The following is a 22,500-nucleotide window of genomic DNA, read 5'->3' as shown; positions in this document are numbered from 1 at the left end:
CAACATGTTTTGTCAAAATGTTAAATGTTTTGTGCTTGGGTCATTTTGGTGCCTTTAAAGAAATGTTAAAGGAACAAAACGATGTGTTTCTGAGAGTGTAGCTGAATTAGCAGCAACATATTGATGTAAAAACTAGAAGAGGTTTGACAGAAAATCCAAGCACCATCCGTTTATCTGACCGCCAGAGTCATGAATCCATTTCCGGTGGAGAGCTGTGGTTCGGCTGAAAGCTCTTAACGAGATCGAGATCGTGTTTGAGTCCTGGTGATGATCTGGTCCATCAGCGGTCTGTAAGTGTGTCAGGAGCTCAAGCTGTTTCTTGTGCTGTTTGCAGAGAGCGTGGAAGACTCCAAACCAGCAGAGGAGGCTGTTTCAGACGAGAACGTTTAACGGACGACCAGTGAAATGTAAAACCCTAAGTAACCGACAGACTGCTCGATGATAAAGACGGTCTGTTTTTATGTTTGTCCTCTCTTTTCTGGTGTGGCAATGATTTTCTGAGGTGTGGAGGGGGTTTTCCAGTGCAGATCGATCGCAGACGGACACAAGCCTCCATCTGTCCAGCTCCGTCCGGAGCTCATCGCATGAGAACCCGTCCTCCAGAGACCAGAACCTTCTCACACGCACCCAACTAATACATGTGGCTTCTTTTAATGTCCTTGGTGTTGTTATGAGCGTTTAATTGGAGATATTGCTGCACTGATGTTAAAAATTGAGAAAATTCAACAAAAAGAAAACGCGCCAGCCTTTCTGTTCAAGTGAGTTTGAATCTAAGGAGTAAAATTGTGGAAAATGGTTTCATGTCTGTTTTCAAAATAAAGAAATGTGCCAATTACGTACCAGACATGTGTGGTTTTTTTAGCCTGTGCGTTTGTCTGAGCTCGCTTTCTATGAAATACAGATTGTTTGGATTAAAGCAACAGACTTAATAATGCAAAGTTTGGCTAATACGAGGCAAATTCAGGTTCGTTTTAATAAAAAGAACACTATTTTGTATTTTGTAAAAGAACATTATTCATTGTAATGCAATGCATTTGTGTGGTTTAAGTTTCAAAAAACACTTTGTTTCTCCTCTAAGCCCCGCCTCCTGTAAACAAGTTGATTTGTAGCTCATCCTTCTAAAAAAGCAAGGTGCGCTCTGATTGGCCAGCTGTCCAGTGTGTAGTGATTAGCTGATGGAAATGTTACGCCCTTTACGATACCGTGGAGACGTGGAGGTGTGTTTAAACGAGCTGTTTTGTATTTTATTTCATTATTGCAGACTTTATTACAGTTTTTCACCAAACCCCATTCTCTATAGATATAAATCACTCTGTCTGCTAACCCCGAAACGAGTTCAGGAGGTTTAGACACTGCTTCCAGATCTCTTTTAGCAAAACTCTAAACACATTCTCATGCACCAAAACACAGTTTGCACTGAGATGCAAAACCGTAAACACAAGAAAGAAAAGGTAAGGAAAACTGCAGCACGGCTGTCTTTCATTTACACAAAATAGTTTCATATTGTTCACACTTGTTTCTAAATATGTAAAGGTCTAAGCCCGTCAGGGCGGCTGCTGACCAGACGAGTGTCGAAGCTGAACTCTATTGTTGTCCTTCCTTAAGGATGTAAAAAAAAAACCACTTACTATAGAGACAAACTAGAACTTTAACAAGCTGAAATAGATTGAATGTAGTTTTTGATCTGAATGGAAGCAGTTCATTTAGACATTAGTTCACTAAAATTCACTTCACTTAAATTCTAAATTCACTATTTAGTTTATCAGAAAAAGAAAAAGAAAGGGAAAGAAGTATTGTATTCTTTGCATTAAACTTTCTCTGAAATGGGTTTCAAATGAGTTTCTTTTACAAGGGAAATAACACTGTATGTTTAAACATTCTGTACGGCCACAGGAACTTCTCTAAAGGTTGGTTGCAGTTCACAATCTTACTGCTAAAACTGACACCCTGTACCTTTAAGTGTAAATATAAGCACGCCACACATGCTTCCATTCAGACTTCACTGAGACGATGCTAAAGAGCATACAGTGTCTATTACAACAGTGCGGCTTCTAGACAAACATCATTTACTGAAATGGTTTAATATGGACTCTTTTAAGAGCTTTAACCCATCTTTTGTATCAGCTCTTGCAGAATCCTAGCTCTTTATGGGATTCCTTCTCATGTTAAGTGTTTGGTTGTTTTTTACACCAGTCTGAGATGTTATTAAGTTTTTGACCTAAACTTAGGTTTAAAACTTAATAATATTTTAAGTAACTGCCCAAGGACCAGCTACTTTATTCCTCGTGACTTTACCCTAGCAACAGAACTGAAGAACACACATCTAGTGTAGCATCAGCTCTGTTTGTGAAGCCCCCAGCTGACCTCATCTACCTGTAGGATACGACGGTCTCAGCATCCATATATAAAGTCTGTCACTGTCAACTAATTATCCTCAGGATCCAGCCTACTGGTTCTCCTTGAATCAGACTGATTCAAACATGTGCAAAAATTATGAATTAAGTATCACTTCCTCATTTCTTTACCATTGCAACCATTGTCTCTCAGCCACGCTATCCAGTCACCCGCAGGCGGGAACACAATCTTGGGAACCTGCACCCTATTTCTACATCTTCTACAGCCCCCTTTTCTTTCTCCGTGGGTCTTTGGAACTGTTAGCTGACAACAAAGTTGACTTCATTTCTGCTTTCTTTTCAAAATCCAAACTCAACATCTTGGTCCAGAAGACTCAGCATCCCCAGCTACACTGGTTAATAATGTCTCTTTCTCTCACACATCAGGTTGAGCAGGGTGAGGCTGGTCTGCAACCAGTTTGAAGTTCTCCTCTATGCAATTACGACTCATTTGAATCCCATGCTATTACATGGTGTCCTACTCTTAGTCTTTGGCAACTTCAACATTCATCTTGGTCAAGCCTTATCCCACTGATTTCCATTCACTCCTTTCTACATTTGACCTCAAACTCCTTACCACTACAAGCGCACACAAATCTGGCAACCAACTCAATCTAATTTACACACACAATTGTACTGCAGACAACATTCTGGTAAAACCACTACATATCTCAGTCTATTTCTTCATCACATTTAAACTACATTTTGCTGCAGCCCCCTAGAGCGGTTACTTTCAGACAAAACCTACTCTCCATTTCTCCGTCCCATTGCCAAAGCTGATTATAAATCATCAGTTCTTTTTCTACTGGATCTATCTGCTTTGAATCCTATCTCACTGGTAGGTCTTTCAGTGTGGTCTGGGGAGAACAGGTCTGGGGTTCTCAGGGATCGGTTCTTCTCCACATACACTACATCACTGGGTCCCATCATACGGTAGCTCTACGGATTTCAGGCTGCCTGACAGACGTTCCCTCGTCTTCATGACCACACCGGCTCTACAACACGACTTCTCCATCCAGCTAGATTCATCTAAAATCACCCCAGCAACTTCAGGTCAGAAATCTTGGTGTCATCAACTTCAGAATGATAAGACCCTTTCTTACAGAGCATGCACAACTTCTCGTACAAGCCCTGTTCATTTCTAGGCTGGACTACTGCAGTGCTCTTCTGGCTGGACTTCTACAAATGATTCAGAAAGCAGAGGCGGGATTGGTCATGTTACACCTCTCTTTATCTCCATGCAGTGGCTCCCGGCTGCAGCTCACATCAAATTCAAGACACTGATGCTTGCATGTAAAACAGCCACGGGTTCAGAACCTGCCTGCTTCCACTCAACAAATCTACATCAGAATTGAGACTTTCTGAATTCTGGTTTTACTCACCATTCTGCCTTCTTTTTGGATAGAATTGTAAGTTTGCAAGTTCTAAAATCCAATGTAAAGTGGAAAAAATGGTATGTTCTCAGAAATATGGGTTTATATCTCACACTTCTGACTTTATAACTCCCTATTGCAAGTTTATATCTCACAAGTCTATGAAAACAAGCTTATTCTTCTCCACTAAAACAAGAAGAAGTGATAACTTGCCAACCAGACGCATATCAAGAGCAAGGAAGTATGATTAATATTCTTGACATTCCTGTTATACAGCCTCTATGATTTACTTATATTTTCTCTAAAATAGTCACATATTTATAAGAAATTGCTTAAATTAAATAAATTAGGTCTACATTATCTCTTAAATAGAGAAAAGAGATATTAAAATGTTTTCGTTTTTTTACACACCTTTTTATTGATACATGTGTTCAATTTTAATCATTTTCATTTATATAGCGTTTTTATCAACACAGGTTGCATCAAAGCACTGAACAGTATAAAGTATAAAGATGTATAATGAAGAGAGTGAACAGTTTGTTATTAAATGCAGAGACGTCTCTGGAATCAATTCAATGATAATCTCTAGAAGTTCAGTGTCCCCAACAAAGAAGACAGAGGCAATTTAGCAATTTTAACATGTCCTCAGTGCAAAGAAATCAACTTCCATTAGAAAAATAAACCATGAAATGATAAAAACCTCTAAATATTTTTCAATTATGTTATCACTTCCTCACTTTTCAAAATAGACTACAATTCTTCTGAGATCATTTTCAAGTGATATTGTTTTCATTATCACATATTATTGATAGCAATGTTTTCATTGTTTGTTTTTCTGTTTCTAATTAGTTTCCTGATATTTAATTATTCTAACTCTGTATTTTTTTACTCGTTCATGTTCAGGTGCTCGTGTCGCTAGCAAGAATACAACATGATGTACTAGAGTCAATGATTACATTATTAGTAAAACAGAATAAGACCAAACGTAACCTTTTATTGTCAGTCAGGTAATATGTATTATGCCAAATACATAGTCAAATAAAAAATATCGAATCATATTAATTCAAAACATCAAATTCAGAATCACCTGATCCTTTTGCAATATTTTAAGTACCTCAGATCAAGAAAAGCATAGAGGAACTAACTCTGTGATCTTTTGGGCCAGATGGTAATTTGCACAGAATACCCTGGAGGAGGTATTAGGAGGATCTTTATTAGCTTTTAGTTCACTTCTGTAGAAATGAAAGCATCGTACCAGTCTCACTGATATTTCAAGTGATACCAGACATGAGAAGTATTAGTTCTCTCACACTGGAGGGACCTGTTCATGTGGAACCAACAGGGTGGAAATTCTAATAGATTAAATAGTTTTTATTTCATACTGTAAATTAATCTGTATTGTATTTAATAGACTGGAGTAATGATGCTAACAAGTCTTTGACTGATTTGCCAACAGAAATAAATAGCATTTTATAATGTATTTATAATCAATCAATCAATCAATCATTTTTATTTATATAACGCTTTTAACAACACAGGTTGCATCAAAGCACTGAACAGTATAAAGTATAAAGATGTATAATGAAAAGAGTGAACAGTTAGTTATTAAATGCAGAGACGGTCTCTGAAATCAATTTGACGATAATCACTAGAAGTTAAGTGTCCCCAACAAAGAAGACAGAGGAACCAGAACCCCATCCATACAGAATGAAGAAAAAAAACCTTGGGAGAAACCAGACTCAGTTGAGACCAGTTCTTAACTTCCAGTTCAATTTTAAACCCAGCTGTGTCAGACTGTGTCATTCTTTTTACGATGTCACAAGTACATCGTATTTTAGGAGTAGTGTTCCTGGTTCCAGCTGATCTAAGTAATGCAGCCTAAAAATCCTTTAACGGATTTGAATAATAAAAAGTGTGTTGGTGTGTTATGTGTAGGCTAAGTTAAAAAGATGTGTCTTTAATCTAGATTTAAACTGACAGAGTGTGTCTGCTTCCCGAACAGAGTTAGGGAGATTGTTCCAGAGTTTAGGTGCTAGATAGGAAAATGATCTGCCGCCCGCAGTTGATTTTGATATTCTAGGTATTATCAGATGGCCAGAGTTTTGAGAACGCAGCGGACGTGCAGGACTATAATGTGATAAGAGCTCGCTCAAGTATTGAGGAGATAAACCATTCAGGGCTTTATAGGTAATTAATAAGATTTTAAAATCTATCTGATGTTTGATAGGGAGCCAGTGCAGTGTTGACAGAACCGGGCTAATATGATCATACTTCCTAGTTCTAGTAAGGACTAGCTGCTGTGTTTTGGACTAGATGAAGTTTGATTATTAAACGTGCATGATGGGGTCTACAGGATTTTAAGATAGTTTCTAAACACAGCGAACTGCATCACTTGTGAATGTTTTCAGGGCTTTATCTAAATGTTTAAATAAATAAAACCATCGAAAACGGACGAGTACTTTTACTCCACTTTATTTTCCTATTCACTCTCCCCCCGTCAGAATAAAAGTCCTCATAACAACAGGCTATTTAACACAGACAGGGAGGGAGGAGGGTATTTCTAACACAAAAATAAAAGAATAGTTTCACTTTTTGTTGCGTGAAAGGAATCTTCTCGACACGCCTTTTCTTTCACAGTTTGTTTACATGAAAAGACTGTTCCGCCGGTCTCTGGATGTCTTCCACGGATCATAATTCTGTGAGAAACAGAGTTTAGTGATTTCTTTCTATTCAAGGAAGAGCAAAGTGAAGACTCGGCGATCATTAAACCATCTCCAGCAATCACTTCTCTTACCTTCACGGCTCTACAGAAGGATGATATTGCTGTCTCTGTTAGTTCTCGCCGGTAAGTGGCTTGCTGTTATTCTAACAAAACAACAAAACCCCGCATCTCAATCATCTGTTGATATCTGCTGAAAATATTCATCCACTGCAGCCCAAACATTTTAAAGCGCTTTATCCTACAGACATAGTTATGCTGGATGTGACATGTCTCACACGGACTTTAAGCACATTATTTAACCTATGCTTAATAAAGCTGCTAGTTTTCTTACCGTTCCCCGGAATCTACTTCATTTAATCAATCATTTTTATTTCTATAGCGCTTTTAACAACACAGGTTTTATCAAAGCACTGAACAGAATAAAGCAGAAGAATACACTGACAGGGATGTATAATGAAGAGAGAGAACAGTTAGTTATTAAATGCAGAGACGGTCTCTGAAATCAATTCAATGATAATCACTAGAAGTTAAGTGTCCCTTGGGAGAAACCAGACTCACTTGAGACCAGTTCTCCTCTGACCGGACGTGTGTGTGTGTGTGTGTGTGTGTGTGTGTGTGTGTGTGCACGCGCTACAGGAGAACAGAGTCAGTACTGTTTGCACGATTAAACTCTACACTTCCAGTTAAAGGTGTTTCAGTCCATGACAGGGCGGCATCGCTACATTTAAGTGCCTCCAGCCATTAAAACACCATTATCTTGTGCAGGACAAGTACAAACCCATTATGAGAAGAGAATGAAGGTGAAGAATACAAGGAGGCTTAGGTTTTAATGTCGCTGTAAAACATTGTTTTGTAGGTAAACCGGTTAAACAAGTTATTTCAATAAACAGATTTGTTTTTCTCAAATGTTTCCAGCTGGATGCGTTTGCTGAGTTTAATATCGCGTCAGATTAAACGAATAAATATCTGTAATAACTCTTCTGTGTTCTACAGGTGTTTGTGATGCAGGAACAGATGAGACGCTTTCAGTGATGGAAGGAGATTCTGTAATTCTACAGACTAATCTTTCTGAAATAATGAACGATAATACAATACTCTGGGGGTTTGGGCCTAAAGAATTCATCATATCTCAGATCACCAAAAAGAATAACTTGCCCATATTGTACGTCACCGATGACGTGAGTTTCGCAGACAGATTGCAGGTGGACCAAAAAACCGGCTCTCTCACCATCAGAAACACCAGAAACAAACACTCGGGTCAATACAAACTAACAATCTCCAGAGAACAGACCACATCCACAATCTTTCATGTACTTGTGTTAGGTGAGGATCTCTTTCGTTTCATGATATCACATGAGATGATAAATCAGTTGTCTTATAAAATCAGCTCTGGCCTGTTTGTTTTCCAGATGTGGCTAATAAGATGGGAGGAGTGAAGTCAAAGTCAGTGATCGAAGGAGGATCTGTCCTTCTAAGAAATGACGCTGAATTACAGAAAGATGATCTGATCGTATGGAGGTTTGGGGAAGAAGGCGTACTTTTAGGTAAATACGATGCAGAAACTAAACAGCTGTCGTTGTCTGGTGCTGATGAACGATTCAAAAACAGACTACAGCTGGATCCAACGGGATCTCTGACCCTCACCAGCGCCAGGACGGAGCACGCTGGACTCTATGAAGCTCAGATCAGAGGCCGCGGGAGCTCACAGCAGTTCCTTGTTTCTGTCACTGGTGAGTTTCTGAGGAAAGGACTTCAGCTCGAATTATTTGGAAATAAACATAAAAGCATGAAATATAAGCTGGCTTTTAAGACTTACTATTAAAGGGATAGTTCACCCAAAAATGAAGAAGTGATGTTTATCTGCTCGGGGCATCTTCAGTAGAAAACAAAGATCTTTAACTCAAACCGTTGCAGTCTATCAGTCATGTAACGACAGTCTATATGTGATTATAGATTAGCGTATGATGATATTAGATAGTTCATACAAAAATTAAGATACTGTCCGTATACTTAAACTCAATTTGTTCTAAACCTTTATGAATGTATTTTTTTTTCCTCAACATAAAAGACAACAGTTTCTGGTCCTCCATTGACTTCAGTGGTATACATATTTTTCTTTTTAATACAATGGAAGTCATAGGAGCCCAGCAACTGTCTGATTGCCAGTATTGTTTTTTTTTATATATTATTTTGCATTCAACAGCAGAATTAATCTCATACAGGTTTTGAAACGATATATATTTTTATTTTATGGGTGAAATGTTCCTCTAAAGCAACCTAATATAGCTCCTGTTTCTATTAATAAATCAAACATCGAAAAGAAAATCATTTATGGGCCTTGACTGAAACACTTTTGCAAAATAAGAATGAATAAATGTTGAAATGTGTTGTTAAAAGCGCTATATATATAAAAAGGATCGATTTAATTTATACACACACATAATCTCAAATGAAAAAAAAAAAAAAAAAAAAAAAAAAGTGGATTATTTGTAACCGTCTGCTGCTCTCATTATTCATAATACTGAATGTGTGCTCGCTTTCCTGAATCATGAAAAAATATTTAGTTTTCTAATAATGTACTGTCTGTTTTTAGCTGATTTGAGTCGATCTTCATCCTACATCGTTGGAGTAGTTGTAGCTGTTCTGCTCGCTGGACTTTTAACTGCTGTTGTGATTTACTATCGCCGCAAGATCTCGAAACTACAAAAACAAGTGGGTAAGTATTACAGTGAACTATTTATAAGCCTCTTCCCTTCCCCTGCCCTGTAGGAAATACAAAAGTAAAAAAATATCTAGCTTTTTTTAATAGTTTTATCATCATTTCTCAGTAACAAGAACACAACACAGTCATTTACGTTTTAAATACAGATGCTTTATTTGCTGTATCAGGTGTTATATATATCAAGTAGGCAAAGATATTATTGTTAACATAGCAGAAAAATCACCGTAGGCCATTAAAATGGCTTCCCTAACCCACTGGAAATTGGCATGTTTTAATGCGGCTTACTCCAAAGCATGCTAACAGCTGTGAAAACTTACACCACTGACTGGAACAGACCACATATATCTTCAGAGCTTTAAATGAAGGTTGCCGTCCTTACCTGAAAAGGGTTGAAGTTGCAAAACCAACACCTGCGAGCAAAAAGCAGTAGACAGGTCTGGGCTTAAAAAAAGCCTTCACTAGACCAGGAGAAAACTCAATGCAGGAGTAACATGAAACCTTCACCAACAGAATCTTCTCAGGAACTGACTCAAGAGGTTCAAAGGGAGATTCTGTCAACCCTTTTAGGATGGGTCGAGTGAGCGGTCCGGTGGCGCTGACTTCATCCAATGGTTGTGCTGATAACAAAACAGTGGGGAAAGGAGCAGCAATCCGTTTCGACAGCCTTGAACATGAAGCGTTGGAGGATGCTGATCTCCTGGAGCACCAAAGGGTCCTTAAACCTGGAACACGCAGATAAGGCCCTGGAGTAGGTTCAGAAGGTTCCTTAGAGGGAAGGTTTGTCTGTATATCTTCTGCTTCTCTGGGCTAGAGACTAAGCGCTCGGTCGATCCGCTTCATCTCTCTAGGATGGAGACTCAGGACGTGCTGCATCTGTTGCTGTCTCGCTGGAGGAAGACTCTGAATGATGTCTGAACAAAGATGATCTCTTTTATCCCAGGCTGGAGGCTCAGAACGGGGTCGTATCTGTTTCTGCCTCAAAGCTGGAGACTCAGGACTCAGGGTTGTTGTTATTGTCTCTTCGCTCACGGGACTCATGCTCTGTTAACGTCTCACTGGACAGGACGGAGGTTTTCGCCTTCCCTGTAGTGTACTATAGACTTTAAACGACTGTCAGTGTCTCACCTTTGTAGGCCCAGACTCAGAACTTGGATGATCTGATTCTATCTAATTCAGGCTGGAGACTCAGAACGGCTGAACTGCTGTTGTCTCACTGGACAAACTGGATACTCAGAACCAAGAGTGTCTTTTGGGAAGGATATCTTTGTCTCTTTTTTGATGAGGAGGGGCGCTTCTCTACTTCACATGCTGTGATTGGCTGATTCCATCAAGAACGGGTGGACGTGGTGTGGCCCACCTTTCCTTTCTACTCTGGAACTTATTTACCAGTGCATTTCTCACTTACCAAACCACAACCAGAACACATTTGGCAATGTTACGAACATATTAAGTCCAAACATGATGGAAGTAGATTGAACCATTGTGCATGTATTCATTTGTCTATTAACAGCTGAGTTTGTGTAAGATGTTACATGAGAAGGAAATTTGACAGAGGCAACAGAGCCGGATAATTCCAGGGAGATGTACGGGGTCCCCGCTCTGAACGTTTTCTTGTGGAGGAGAGATCATGGAAAGACTCTGGTTGTCTTGATGCCTGCGGCTTGCATCTACCCTGAGGGGAGAAAATCAATCAATCAATCTCTTTAAAAATGAAGTGTTTAATCTCGTCATTATACATTACTATCACTCTATTCTCCTATTTGATACTGTTAAAAGCGCTATATAAATAACAGTACTGGATTTATTGATTGAAGAGAGAGTTGAGCAGCGAGGCTGAAGAAGTCAATCATCCGGTTTACAAGACTGGGTCTATCGTGGCTCGTCAGGCCAATCAAGACCCAACTTCTCAGTGGTGCTTGTCAACACATCCACCAACCCGGTATAGGTTGTCCTATATAACAAAATGTCCTCCATCCCGAAGGAAGCGGTGCTCGGATGAGAGAGGAAGAGGAAGTGTTAACAGCTCGTACTCAATTGCTTTGAGCTCGACATCAGAACTGAATGTGGTCTCTGTAGAAAGTGGAAAAACAGCAATGAATGTAGAAAAATGGGCCAGAAAAACCATGAGAAGCGAGCACTTATAAAGACAGGACAAGCTCTTATTAAACAAGTGTTTAACAAACTACTCGGCAAACTACATCCTACTCCAGTCACTCAGAGCTGCTCCTGTCGTCTGACAGAAAATGCTAATTATGTAATTTTCTGGTTTCATCCAGATGGACATCCCAGTACTCCTTGTATGCAGAGAAATGCTGGTCTGGAACGGATACTATTGTTTTGTGTCGGATTTATGCTTTTGTGTGGACTGGGATATTTCTTGAGACAAAGGAAAAAGGTTACTTCGTGTGGATGCAGCTTTAGAGCCAGAAAATATAAACAAGGCTTGAACGAGCGAAAGCATCAGATGCAGTGTTGCCAAGTGTTTTCAATTAAAAATAGCTAAAACTGCTAACTAAATGTCACTAGATGTCATGATGACGGCCAGTTCACAGATTTATAGAAAGATGAATGTAGATCAGTGGACAGGTTTTACAAGTTTAACCCTAACCAGGTGTGTGCTGACTTTCCCGTGAAAGGGTCTTTAAAGGCGTAGTTGATCAGCTGTTTTCAAAGACCTAATTATGCTTTTTATCATGTGTTCATGCAACATTTGAAAACAAAACATAAAATTTTCTTTCCATTGTCATAAAAGTGGTCTGTTGACTTCCTAGTTCTATGAAACCCCTCCCTTAGAAATCCTCATTTATATTATTCGTTAATATATTAATAAACTATAAAGCTAACAATGTCCTAAAACCTGATAGAAAGATATAAAGTGCTAAAACATCTCAGGAACATGCCAAAGTCTGTTGTTTCTAAAGATAAGCTTGATCTGAAGATTTCCGTTCTGTTTTTATGTTCCTCTGAATCCAAAAGTGTCAGAGATGGAGGGAAGGACCGTCGTTCTGAAGACTGATACTGAACTACACAACGGAGATGAGATAAAGTGGTGGTTCGAAGACGACAACAAACTCATAGCCCAAAAGAGTAACTGGACCAGCGGAGGAAGAGACATAGATTGTGATGTTACTGACGAGAGATTCAGAAACAAGCTGCAGCTGGGTCATAAGAACGGAGATCTCATTATCAGTTACATCAGGACCATTCATGCTGGGGTCTATAAAGTACAGATCTCCAGCAAGATCAGAAGAACCAAGTACAAGAGGTTCCTCGTTACCGTCGATGGTGAGTTCATCAATCATCATTTTAGTTACTGTTAGGTTCCCATTTTTTCATTTGTAATGTTATGAGATATTAATACATTCACTTTGGTGTAAGTAAAAAACATCTCTCTCTTAATTGAGGCCTAATATTATGAATTTCTGTGAGGTTTCTTTAAAATGTGAGAAGTACTTTTGTGAGAAGTACTTATAGAAATATACTGAAGTTATTAAAAATTAAGAAAATAAACATTTGTTCACAATAACTATGATATTTTTAAAAAATAGATATTTTTTATAAAATCTTTATTTTAGCTGATAAAAATATTGACTGCCCATCACAATCTATCCTGCTTCGAAAACATAATGAACAGAACTATAATATGTTTTTGTGTGGATGCTAGTACAGATGTTTTTATAGTTCCTGTTCTTGGGCCGTAAAGGAGTAATGTTGCAGAAAAGAAGTAGAAATGTTTCGAGAGAGAACACAATATTACAAGAAGAGCTGAAACTATGAACATGAACGAGGTTCATAATAAAAATATTTGTTTTCTGTATTTGTGTTTCTTTGACATGAAGTGGAGAAAGTCCCAGTGAAGGTTGGAAAACCTGTCCTTCTGAAGACCAATATTGACATAAAGGAAGGAGATCTGATTCTGTGGACCTTCGGGGTTAAAAACCGTCTTGTAGTTAAAGCCGAATCGGGGAAGAATACTGTTAGTGAGAGCTTCGCAGGCAGACTAGAGCTGAATGAACTTCACGTCAACGGATCTCTGTCCATTACAAACATCTCCGCTGAAGACTTTGGACATTTTCAACTACAGGTCCTCAACAATGAGCGGAACAGATTCAGGAGATTCAATGTGATCAACGGTGAGAAGATTTAAAGCAGCTCTGATCTTCAAATCTGATTGGTTGGAGTAATAAGATAACAAGATAACAAGTGTTGGTATTACTCTGCTAGTTTATGTCAGTCGTGGAAAAATAAATATAACACTATACGCTCTTCACGGTTCTTATTTTAAACATAAATGTTACAATTGATGATGTTTAGATGAAAACAACAGCTTTTTAGAGCGACGCCGCAGGTCATGTGACAGGAACCGTCCAATCGGCTGAGAGATTTGGACGTTATTTTGTTGTTGTGTTGTTTCCAGCATGTATAAGGACGATCGAGTCGAGCTGTAACATCATCCGTATGTAGGTGTAAATGTATCAGAACGTTTTTTTCTTGCTTTTTAATTTCTGTGATCTCTATTTTCTTTTGGCTTCTACAGAAAACTCCGTGAAGAAGCTGAAGGAAGAGGAAGCGCTGCTGTCTCGAGGAGAGCAGCAGAGTTCAGTCTAACAAGACACGCCCCCGCTGTCAATCATGTGACATCATCAACACCTCTTCAACGCCCTTTCACCCCAGACTTCAGTCTTCTGATCCATTCCACACCTCACCGATCCTCACATGGGTTCTTTAAAGTATTTTTGCATGTGTATATATATATAAAAACAAATTATAAAATGCAGCCCAAAGTGCAATGGTTTAAGAAATCTCTCTGAAAATATATTCAGTATTTTAAACAAATGTCCGATTTCTCTATTTCTGTCATTTGGTGGAGTATCAGCTCAATTTATGTATATATGTACAATTTGAATATATTATGTTATGAACATATTGGTTTGTAATTTTCCCTTCACTGTATATCGTTGTCCTTCCTGTTGTTATAGATGTATAACGTGTAATGAACCAGAAGTCTCAGCTCTTTGTCGTTTAATTAGTCTGATGAAGAGAGCTGGAAACATCACACGCTGTGCTTAAGTTTAATAAAAAAACAAAAAAAAAACTTTGCATTTGATTTTGTACTTGTTTCTTTCACTGAGATGAATGTGTGTTCTTTTGTTAGCTTTTTGTATTTTTCTCTGTACACACCAGTAAGGATTGGACTGACTCTGTGGTCTTTAGTGGAAGCTAACAGCAGATGGTGCTAATGCAGTATTATAGGTTCATCTTAAACCCAAAAACCTGAATAATATTTTTTGATTATGAACTGTATGAATGCTTCCTGAATGGACGCTCGGTTACAGTAGCGTGTCATATTTATAGTGGAAATATATCATTTAGGGTTAGTTAAGAGTTTTACTTTCAAAAGTTTTAACTATAAAAGAAGTTTTGGTCTTTAGCAAGTTTTTAATCACGTGGAAGTAGTTTGGTAGTGCAAAATACTAAAAAGATCTTTAAAGTCTTTATTGCAAATTTCATCAAAATATGATATTAATACCAATCACATCGAATGTGGAAAATGTTGATCAAAAACATAAACGTATATACAAACTGGCCACCGGCCGCCATTTTTAGACACCATCTTTATTTTTGTAGTTTAGCCGCCACAGAATGAAGCGCACAGGATTATGGGATATCGAAGGCAGCGGAAGATAAATCAATCACTTTTATTTATATACAGCGCTTTTAACAAGTAGTTTGTGTCAAAGCACTGAACAGAATCAAAAAGAAGAATATGATAGTGATGTATAATGACAAGATTAAACTCTTTATTGTCTATTAAATGCAGAGACAGTGTCTGTAATCAAATTAACGATAATCAAGAAACCGTGTGTGTGTGTGCTCATCTAGGTGTTCTGGTCCCTGATGAAGGTCATCTCTTTCACAAATCCTCCAGATGAAGGTATCTCAGAAGACAGGAAGTGAACCTGTCTTGATGCTTTTGGAAAGCGTCCTTCGAAGGCAGCATTTTCAAGATTTTGGACGCAGCCATCGATTTCAGGAACAGATCCAAACACTTTCATGCAACAGTTAATAATGATGTAGAGCAAGAACACAAGAGTGCACATCGAGTCAAAGTACATTAGGACTATTACTGTACTTCTAATATTTTTAAATGACTTTGGAGATGAAGACCCTGTTTGTTAAAAACAACAACAGCCATTTAAAGGGAGATCTAACAATCTTTATATTCCTTTATTTGCATGTTACATGATTAACAGAGTTCATAAGTCTCATTTTCTCACCAAAAATTACAATCTTTTTTTTTTTTTCTCTTAAACCCACTTTCAAATACAACAAATTCAAATGACTTTATTTCCATTTTAAACACTTCATGAGATCTTTACAGTGCAGAAGGGCTTAAAAAATGACTGCGGTAATTTTAGAGTAAATAAACACAGTTAGAAAATGTTCATTGCTTTTCATGAAGATGTCAGTCGAACGACTCCGGCGTCCCGTAGCAAAAGAGGATCGACAAAAACACAGCCTCCATGTTTCTCGTCATGTTACAGAGCATCAGGAGTAACACACACACACACACACACACACACACACACACACACACACTGAACATGGTGAACTTAAAGTCAGCTGATCCTCATTGAGCGTAACACACACACACACACACACACACACACACACACACACACACTGCAGTGAAGCTGTACAGAGGCATTCGGAGAGAAAACACATCGTCCTGATCTGGACTTCAGGACGCTCGACTTTGGATCGGATCAAACCCAAATGTGTGTGTGTTCAGGGCACGAGCGAGAGCTTCTGAGGACTACAGAGACACGACTAGCCCTTAAAACCAGATGCCGAGCCACACGCGGGTTCATCCAATCAAGGCATCGGAGCTCACACGCTGAAAGCTTATTGGCTGAGAGAGCTGTCAATCAAAGTGCCGACGAGCTCACTGCTGTAAACCCAGGAGGACTCGAAATACTTTTCAATTGTCTTTAATATATGAATGCGTACACACAACCTGCTCTTCAAAAGAAATACACACGGTCAAAAAGAAAGTGAGGGACGGATGCTTCACAAATTCAACAAAAACAAGAAAACAAACGCTCGTGTGTGTGTAAACCATCTCTAAAATGATTTAATATCGTTTACTTTAATCGTTTGGCAGTCAGTGGATTCAGCTCATTTCTGTACAACTACTATTATAATAACTAACAAACAGAAATGATCAGTCTCTATAAATAAGAATAGTAGTGCAGCCGCTTCAAAGGTAAATCTAGTTTTAGAACGACATATTTAAATATTTGTATTAAAAATCTTTACGTTTAGTATCTAATTTCAGTTTGTTACAGGAAGCATCAAAGCGCCACCGCGAATAACGAACTACATCTGAAGAAACCTGAACTGAAGATTCGTTTCCATGTGAGGACATTTGATTCAAACGAATATTTACAGACGAAAGACGCGACGCGATGAGCAGCGAATCGGAGCGAAGCATTCATTGGTGTCGTACAATCCAGAGTTCATACGGGTTCACAGACACGACGAATCCCAAAGACGTCTACAGGTTTCCCTACAAAAGAATCGTTTTTCGAGAGAGAGAGAGAGAGAGAGAGAGTTCACAGGAACCCTGAAGAAACCCCTGCAGATCCGCCCGGAGTGGGAGGGGCTTGATGCGCGGGGGCGGGGTTACGCGTGTGGGAGGGGTTATGGGCGGGGCCTGATCTGCCTCCGTGAAAAGATTCAATCACAAACACAGACAAACGTGATCTGATCTCAGAGAAGAAGAAAATACTGTGTGTTTCCGTCCCTTTAAACCACATCTAAACGACTTTACTTGATTCTAGCGCTCTTTTATTAGTTTACATTAGGCAGATTTTGGAACAGGCTGCAGGGTTTGATGGAAAAACACAATGAAATAAAACATTTTTCGCTGGGCTTCTGTGGTCAATCACATACATGCACTCGGACGACAGACAGACAGCGTCACTGGAAGTCAGCGCTTGAACCGGTTAGATGACAATATTCTTGTCTTTAAAAGAGCACCTTCTTTCTTTTCTTCATCATATTTTTTTCCTGATAACAAGACGGTCGTCCTGCCGGGGCATAACGGTGAGCGTGGATGGAAAGATGGAAACAGTCTGAGACGATCGATCGCGTTCAGAGCCTCTGCACTGAACATTAACACTTCAGAAGAACCGAGAGGACGGACAGGAGGAGGAGCCAGAATGATTGACAGGCGCGGCCGGAAGCGTTGATGTCCCTCCCAGTGCCAGGTTCTGAGAGAGAGAGAGAGAGAGATAGAGAAAGAGAGAGAGAGAGAGAGAGATAGAGAAAGAGAGAGAGAGAGAGAGAGAGAGAGAGAGAGACAGAGAGAGACAGAGAGAGAGAGAGAGAGAGAGAGAGAGAGAGAGAGAGAGAGAGAGAGAGAGAGAGAGAGAGAGAGAGAGAGAGAGAGAGAGACAGAGAGAGAGAGAGAGAGAGAGAGAGAGAGAGAGAGAGAGAGAGAGAGAGAGAGAGAGAGAGAGAGAGAGAGAGAGAGAGAGAGAGAGAGAGAGAGAGAGACAGAGAGAGAGAGAGAGAGAGAGAGAGAGAGAGAGAGAGAGAGAGAGAGAGAGAGAGAGAGAGAGAGAGAGAGAGAGAGAGAGAGAGAGAGAGACAGAGAGAGAGAGAGAGAGAGAGAGAGAGAGAGAGAGAGAGAGAGAGAGAGAGAGAGAGAGAGAGAGAGAGAGAGAGAGAGAGAGAGAGAGAGAGAGAGAGAGAGAGAGAGAGAGAGAGAGAGAGAGAGAGAGAGAGAGAGAGAGAGAGAGAGAGAGAGAGAGAGAGAGAGAGAGAGAGAGAGAGAGAGAGAGAGAGAGAGAGAGAGAGAGAGAGAGAGAGAGAGAGAGAGAGAGAGAGAGAGAGAGAGAGAGAGAGAGAGAGAGAGAGAGAGACAGAGAGAGAGAGAGAGAGAGAGAGAGAGAGAGAGAGAGAGAGAGAGAGAGAGAGAGAGAGAGAGAGAGAGAGAGAGAGAGAGAGAGAGAGAGAGAGAGAGAGAGAGAGAGAGAGAGAGAGAGAGAGAGAGAGAGAGAGAGACAGAGAGAGAGAGAGATGTTGGTAAACTGTGCCATCTGGTGGTCGACATGTTAGACTACATCAGTACCTTTATTCATATAGCACTTTTTTTAACATTACAGATTGTGCTAAAAGGTGTGTGTGTGTGTGTGTGTGTGTGTGTGTGTGTGTGACTCTCACTGTAGAGGAACACGCTGGCGTTGTGTATTCCCAGTCTGTTGGTGGCGACACACGTGTAGTTTCCGTAATCATCTTCTGTGACGTTTGCGACTACCAGCAGTGTGCGAGAGCCGCTGATCTGAATACTGACGCTCTGAGAGCTGGACAGTCTGACAAACACACACACACACACACACACACACACACACACACACACACACACACACACACACACACATTATTATTACTGTACACCTGCTTTACTGTCTGATGAACACTGAATAGCATAAATGATCCGATGCAGTTTAACAGTCAAAATCTAGTCCTGAATGTATTTGTTCCTGCTTCCTGTAAGAACCTTACTTTTCTTTAAACTGTTTTCATGCTTGTGTTCATTCATTCATTCATTCATGTTGTTTTTATCTGTGCAGCACTGTAAGCAAACACCTTGCAGCAAAATGTTAATTATTTTACCAAAATAAGAGGAATCAAACAAATGCTAACTTTTAAACAGTGTACATTTTTCTTATTTTACAATATCATATTTTTAGTACTTCACAAGCTACAGAAGATAGTTACATGAACCATGTCTGAACTCTCTGTAATAGCTGCATGAGAACTTGAGGGAGCTGAAGAATTTTTCTGAAGAACAGCAGCATGTTCAGAACAAACAAGGAATTCACAAACAACTATCACTAAAACACACACACACACACACACACATACACACACACACAGACAGACACACACACAGACAGACAGACACACACACACACACACACACACACACACACACACACACACACACACACACACACACACACACACACACACAGACAGACACACACAGACACACACATACACACACACACACAGACACACACACACACAGCTGTGGATCACTTAGGGAACAACACAATATTAAGAATCAAGGGGATGTAAACTTTTGAACTATTTTAAGCTAGAAGTTAACTACAAGTTATTTGCTACAAACTAAATAGAATATCCTATTTGTATTATATTGTATTTGCATTCTGTTACAGATGTTTTAGGAATAATTTGAGTTTCACTGAGCGACTGACCTGCGCTCGTCTCTGTACCACTCAAACTCAGGCTGAGGAACCGCAGATGCCTCGCAGTGAAGGACTCCTGCCTGTCCCACCGGCGTCTCCGAGCTCCGCACCTCCTTAATGTACGGCGGGTCTGTGGAGACACATATCAGCTTGATCTCACACACAGACTGATCTCACACACACTCTGATCTCACACACAGACTGATCTCACACACACTCTGATCTCACACACAGTCTGATCTCACACACACTCTGATCTCACACACAGACTGATCTCACACACACTCTGATCTCACACACACTCTGATCTCACACACAGACTGATCTCACACACACTCTGATCTCACACACACTCTGATCTCACACACACTCTGATCTCACACACAGACTGATCTCACACACAGTCTGATCTCACACAGTCTGATCTCACACACACTCTGATCTCACACACACTCTGATCTCACACACAGACTGATCTCACACACAGTCTGATCTCACACACAGACTGATCTCACACACACTCTGATCTCACACACACTCTGATCTCACACACAGTCTGATCTCACACACAGTCTGATCTCACACACAGTCTGATCTCACACACACTCTGATCTCACACACTCTGATCTCACACACTCTGATCTCACACACAGTCTGATCTCACACACACTCTGATCTCACACAGTCTGATCTCACACACACTCTGATCTCACACACAGACTGATCTCACACACAGTCTGATCTCACACACACTCTGATCTCACACACAGACTGATCTCACACACTCTGATCTCACACACAGACTGATCTCACACACAGACTGATCTCACACACAGACTGATCTCACACAGACTGATCTCACACACAGTCTGATCTCACACACAGTCTGATCTCACACACTCTGATCTCACACACACTCTGATCTCACACACACTCTGATCTCACACACACTCTGATCTCACACACTGATCTCACTGATCTCACACACACTGACTGATCTCACACACAGTCTGATCTCACACACACTCTGATCTCACACACACTCTGATCTCACACACACTCTGATCTCACACACACTCTGATCTCACACACAGACTGATCTCACACACAGTCTGATCTCACACACACTCTGATCTCACACACACTCTGATCTCACACACACTCTGATCTCACACACTCTGATCTCACACACTGATCTCTGATCTCACACACAGACTGATCTCACACACACTCTGATCTCACACACAGACTGATCTCACACACACTCTGATCTCACACACACTCTGATCTCACACACACTCTGATCTCACACAGACTGATCAGTCTGATCTCACACAGTCTGACTCTGATCTCACACACAGTCTGATCTCACACACAGTCTGATCTCACACACTGATCTCACACTGATCTCACACACACTCTGATCTCACACAGATCTCACACACACTGATCTCACTGACACACAGACTGATCTCACACACACTCTGATCTCTGATCTCACACACACTCTGATCTGATCTCACACACACTCTGATCTCTCTGATCTCACACACACTCTGATCTCACACACACTCTGATCTCACACACACTCTGATCTCACACACACTCTGATCTCACACACACTCTGATCTCACACACACTCTGATCTCACACACAGACTGATCTCACACACACTCTGATCTCACACACACTCTGATCTCACACACTCTGATCTCACACACACTCTGATCTCACACACTCTGATCTCTCACACACACTCTGATCTCACACACACTCTGATCTCTCACACACTCTGATCTCACACACTCTGATCTCACACACTCTGATCTCACACACACTCTGATCTCACACACACTCTGATCTCACACACACTCTGATCTCACACACACTCTGATCTCACACACTCTGATCTCACACACACTCTGATCTCACACACTCTGATCTCTCACACACTCTGATCTCACACACTCTGATCTCACACACACTCTGATCTCACACACACTCTGATCTCACACACACACTCTGATCTCACACACACACTCTGATCTCACACACAGACTGATCTCACACACACTCTGATCTCACACACTCTGATCTCATCTCACACACTCTGATCTCACACACACTCTGATCTCACACACACTCTGATCTCACACACACTCTGATCTCACACACTGATCTCTGATCTCACACACACTCTGATCTCACACACACTCTGATCTCACACACACTCTGATCTCACACACACGCTGATCTCACACACACTCTGATCTCACACACACTCTGATCTCACACACAGTCTGATCTCACACACACTCTGATCTCACACACACGCTGATCTCACACACTCTGATCACACACACACACACACACTCTGATCTCACACACACTCTGATCACACACTCTGATCTCACACACACGCTGATCTCACACACACGCTGATCTCACACACACTCTGATCTCACACACACTCTGATCTCACACACACTCTGATCTCTCTGATCTCACACACTCTGATCTCACACACACTCTGATCTCACACACACTCTGATCTCACACACAGTCTGATCTCACACACACTCTGATCTCACACACACTCTGATCTCACACACACTCTGATCTCACACACACTCTGATCTCACACACACGCTGATCTCACACACAGTCTGATCTCACACAGTCTGATCTCACACACACTCTGATCTCACACACACACGCTGATCTCACTCTGATCTCACACACAGTCTGATCTCACACACAGTCTGATCTCACACACACTCTGATCTCACACACAGTCTGATCTCACACACACGCTGATCTCTGTAGATAGTGTCTGACTCCTGTCTGACATGTAACTATCACTAATCTACCACCTGATCTAAATATTCCCACACAGTTTAATAGCAACGACTTCCTTTACTGATAAAACAGATAACATCAGAAATACAAAATATATAGGCTCTACCTCGTCTTGTACAGTAGTTCAGCTTCATTCATCACACCCAAA

At 40.4% G+C, this 22,500-nt stretch overlaps 3 protein-coding genes across 4 annotated transcripts in view; 2 read left to right on the top strand and 1 right to left on the bottom strand.

The window, feature by feature from the left end:
- gap43 (growth associated protein 43) overlaps window positions 1-835 on the top strand; it is a 7,494-nt gene extending 6,659 nt beyond the window's left edge. The window contains exon 3 of the mRNA XM_043230380.1: window positions 335-835. Within this exon, the coding sequence (XP_043086315.1) occupies window positions 335-390 (56 nt within the window). The 3' untranslated portion in view covers window positions 391-835. The remainder of the gene's footprint in view (window positions 1-334) is intronic.
- A 5,448-nt stretch (window positions 836-6,283) lies between these two features.
- Window positions 6,284-14,298, top strand: LOC122332913. The gene is made up of 7 exons (XM_043230379.1): window positions 6,284-6,611; window positions 7,482-7,811; window positions 7,898-8,218; window positions 9,082-9,204; window positions 12,187-12,495; window positions 13,050-13,343; window positions 13,748-14,298. The coding sequence occupies exons 1-7, from the start codon at window positions 6,581-6,583 to the stop codon at window positions 13,816-13,818; spliced, it is 1,479 nt and encodes a 492-aa protein (XP_043086314.1). The 5' UTR covers window positions 6,284-6,580; the 3' UTR covers window positions 13,819-14,298.
- Window positions 14,299-15,405: 1,107 nt separating this feature from the next.
- The window catches only part of LOC122332956 (limbic system associated membrane protein), a 154,581-nt gene continuing 147,486 nt past the window's right edge, over window positions 15,406-22,500 (bottom strand). For both annotated transcript variants that reach the window (XM_043230431.1, XM_043230430.1), the window contains 3 exons: window positions 19,503-19,623; window positions 18,442-18,590; window positions 15,406-17,486 (listed from right to left, as the gene is read on the bottom strand). In XM_043230431.1, coding sequence (XP_043086366.1) covers window positions 17,389-17,486; window positions 18,442-18,590; window positions 19,503-19,623 — 368 coding nt within the window. In that variant the 3' untranslated portion in view covers window positions 15,406-17,388. The remainder of the gene's footprint in view (window positions 17,487-18,441; window positions 18,591-19,502; window positions 19,624-22,500) is intronic.

The sequence above is a fragment of the Puntigrus tetrazona genome, unplaced genomic scaffold, assembly GCF_018831695.1.
Source record: "Puntigrus tetrazona isolate hp1 unplaced genomic scaffold, ASM1883169v1 S000000150, whole genome shotgun sequence".
Classification (NCBI taxonomy): Eukaryota; Metazoa; Chordata; class Actinopteri; order Cypriniformes; family Cyprinidae; genus Puntigrus; species Puntigrus tetrazona.
Note: the sequence above shows the minus strand (reverse complement) of the source record. Positions and strands in the feature narration are given on the sequence as shown.

Bases quoted from the DNA above. Each gene is read 5' to 3' on its own strand.
- LOC122332913 (XM_043230379.1), top strand. From the start codon at position 6,581: ATGATATTGCTGTCTCTGTTAGTTCTCGCCG. The intron at 8,219-9,081 runs GTGAGTTTCTGA...GTCTGTTTTTAG, and splicing joins GTTCCTTGTTTCTGTCACTG to CTGATTTGAGTCGATCTTCA. The intron at 9,205-12,186 runs GTAAGTATTACA...TGAATCCAAAAG, and splicing joins GAAACTACAAAAACAAGTGG to TGTCAGAGATGGAGGGAAGG.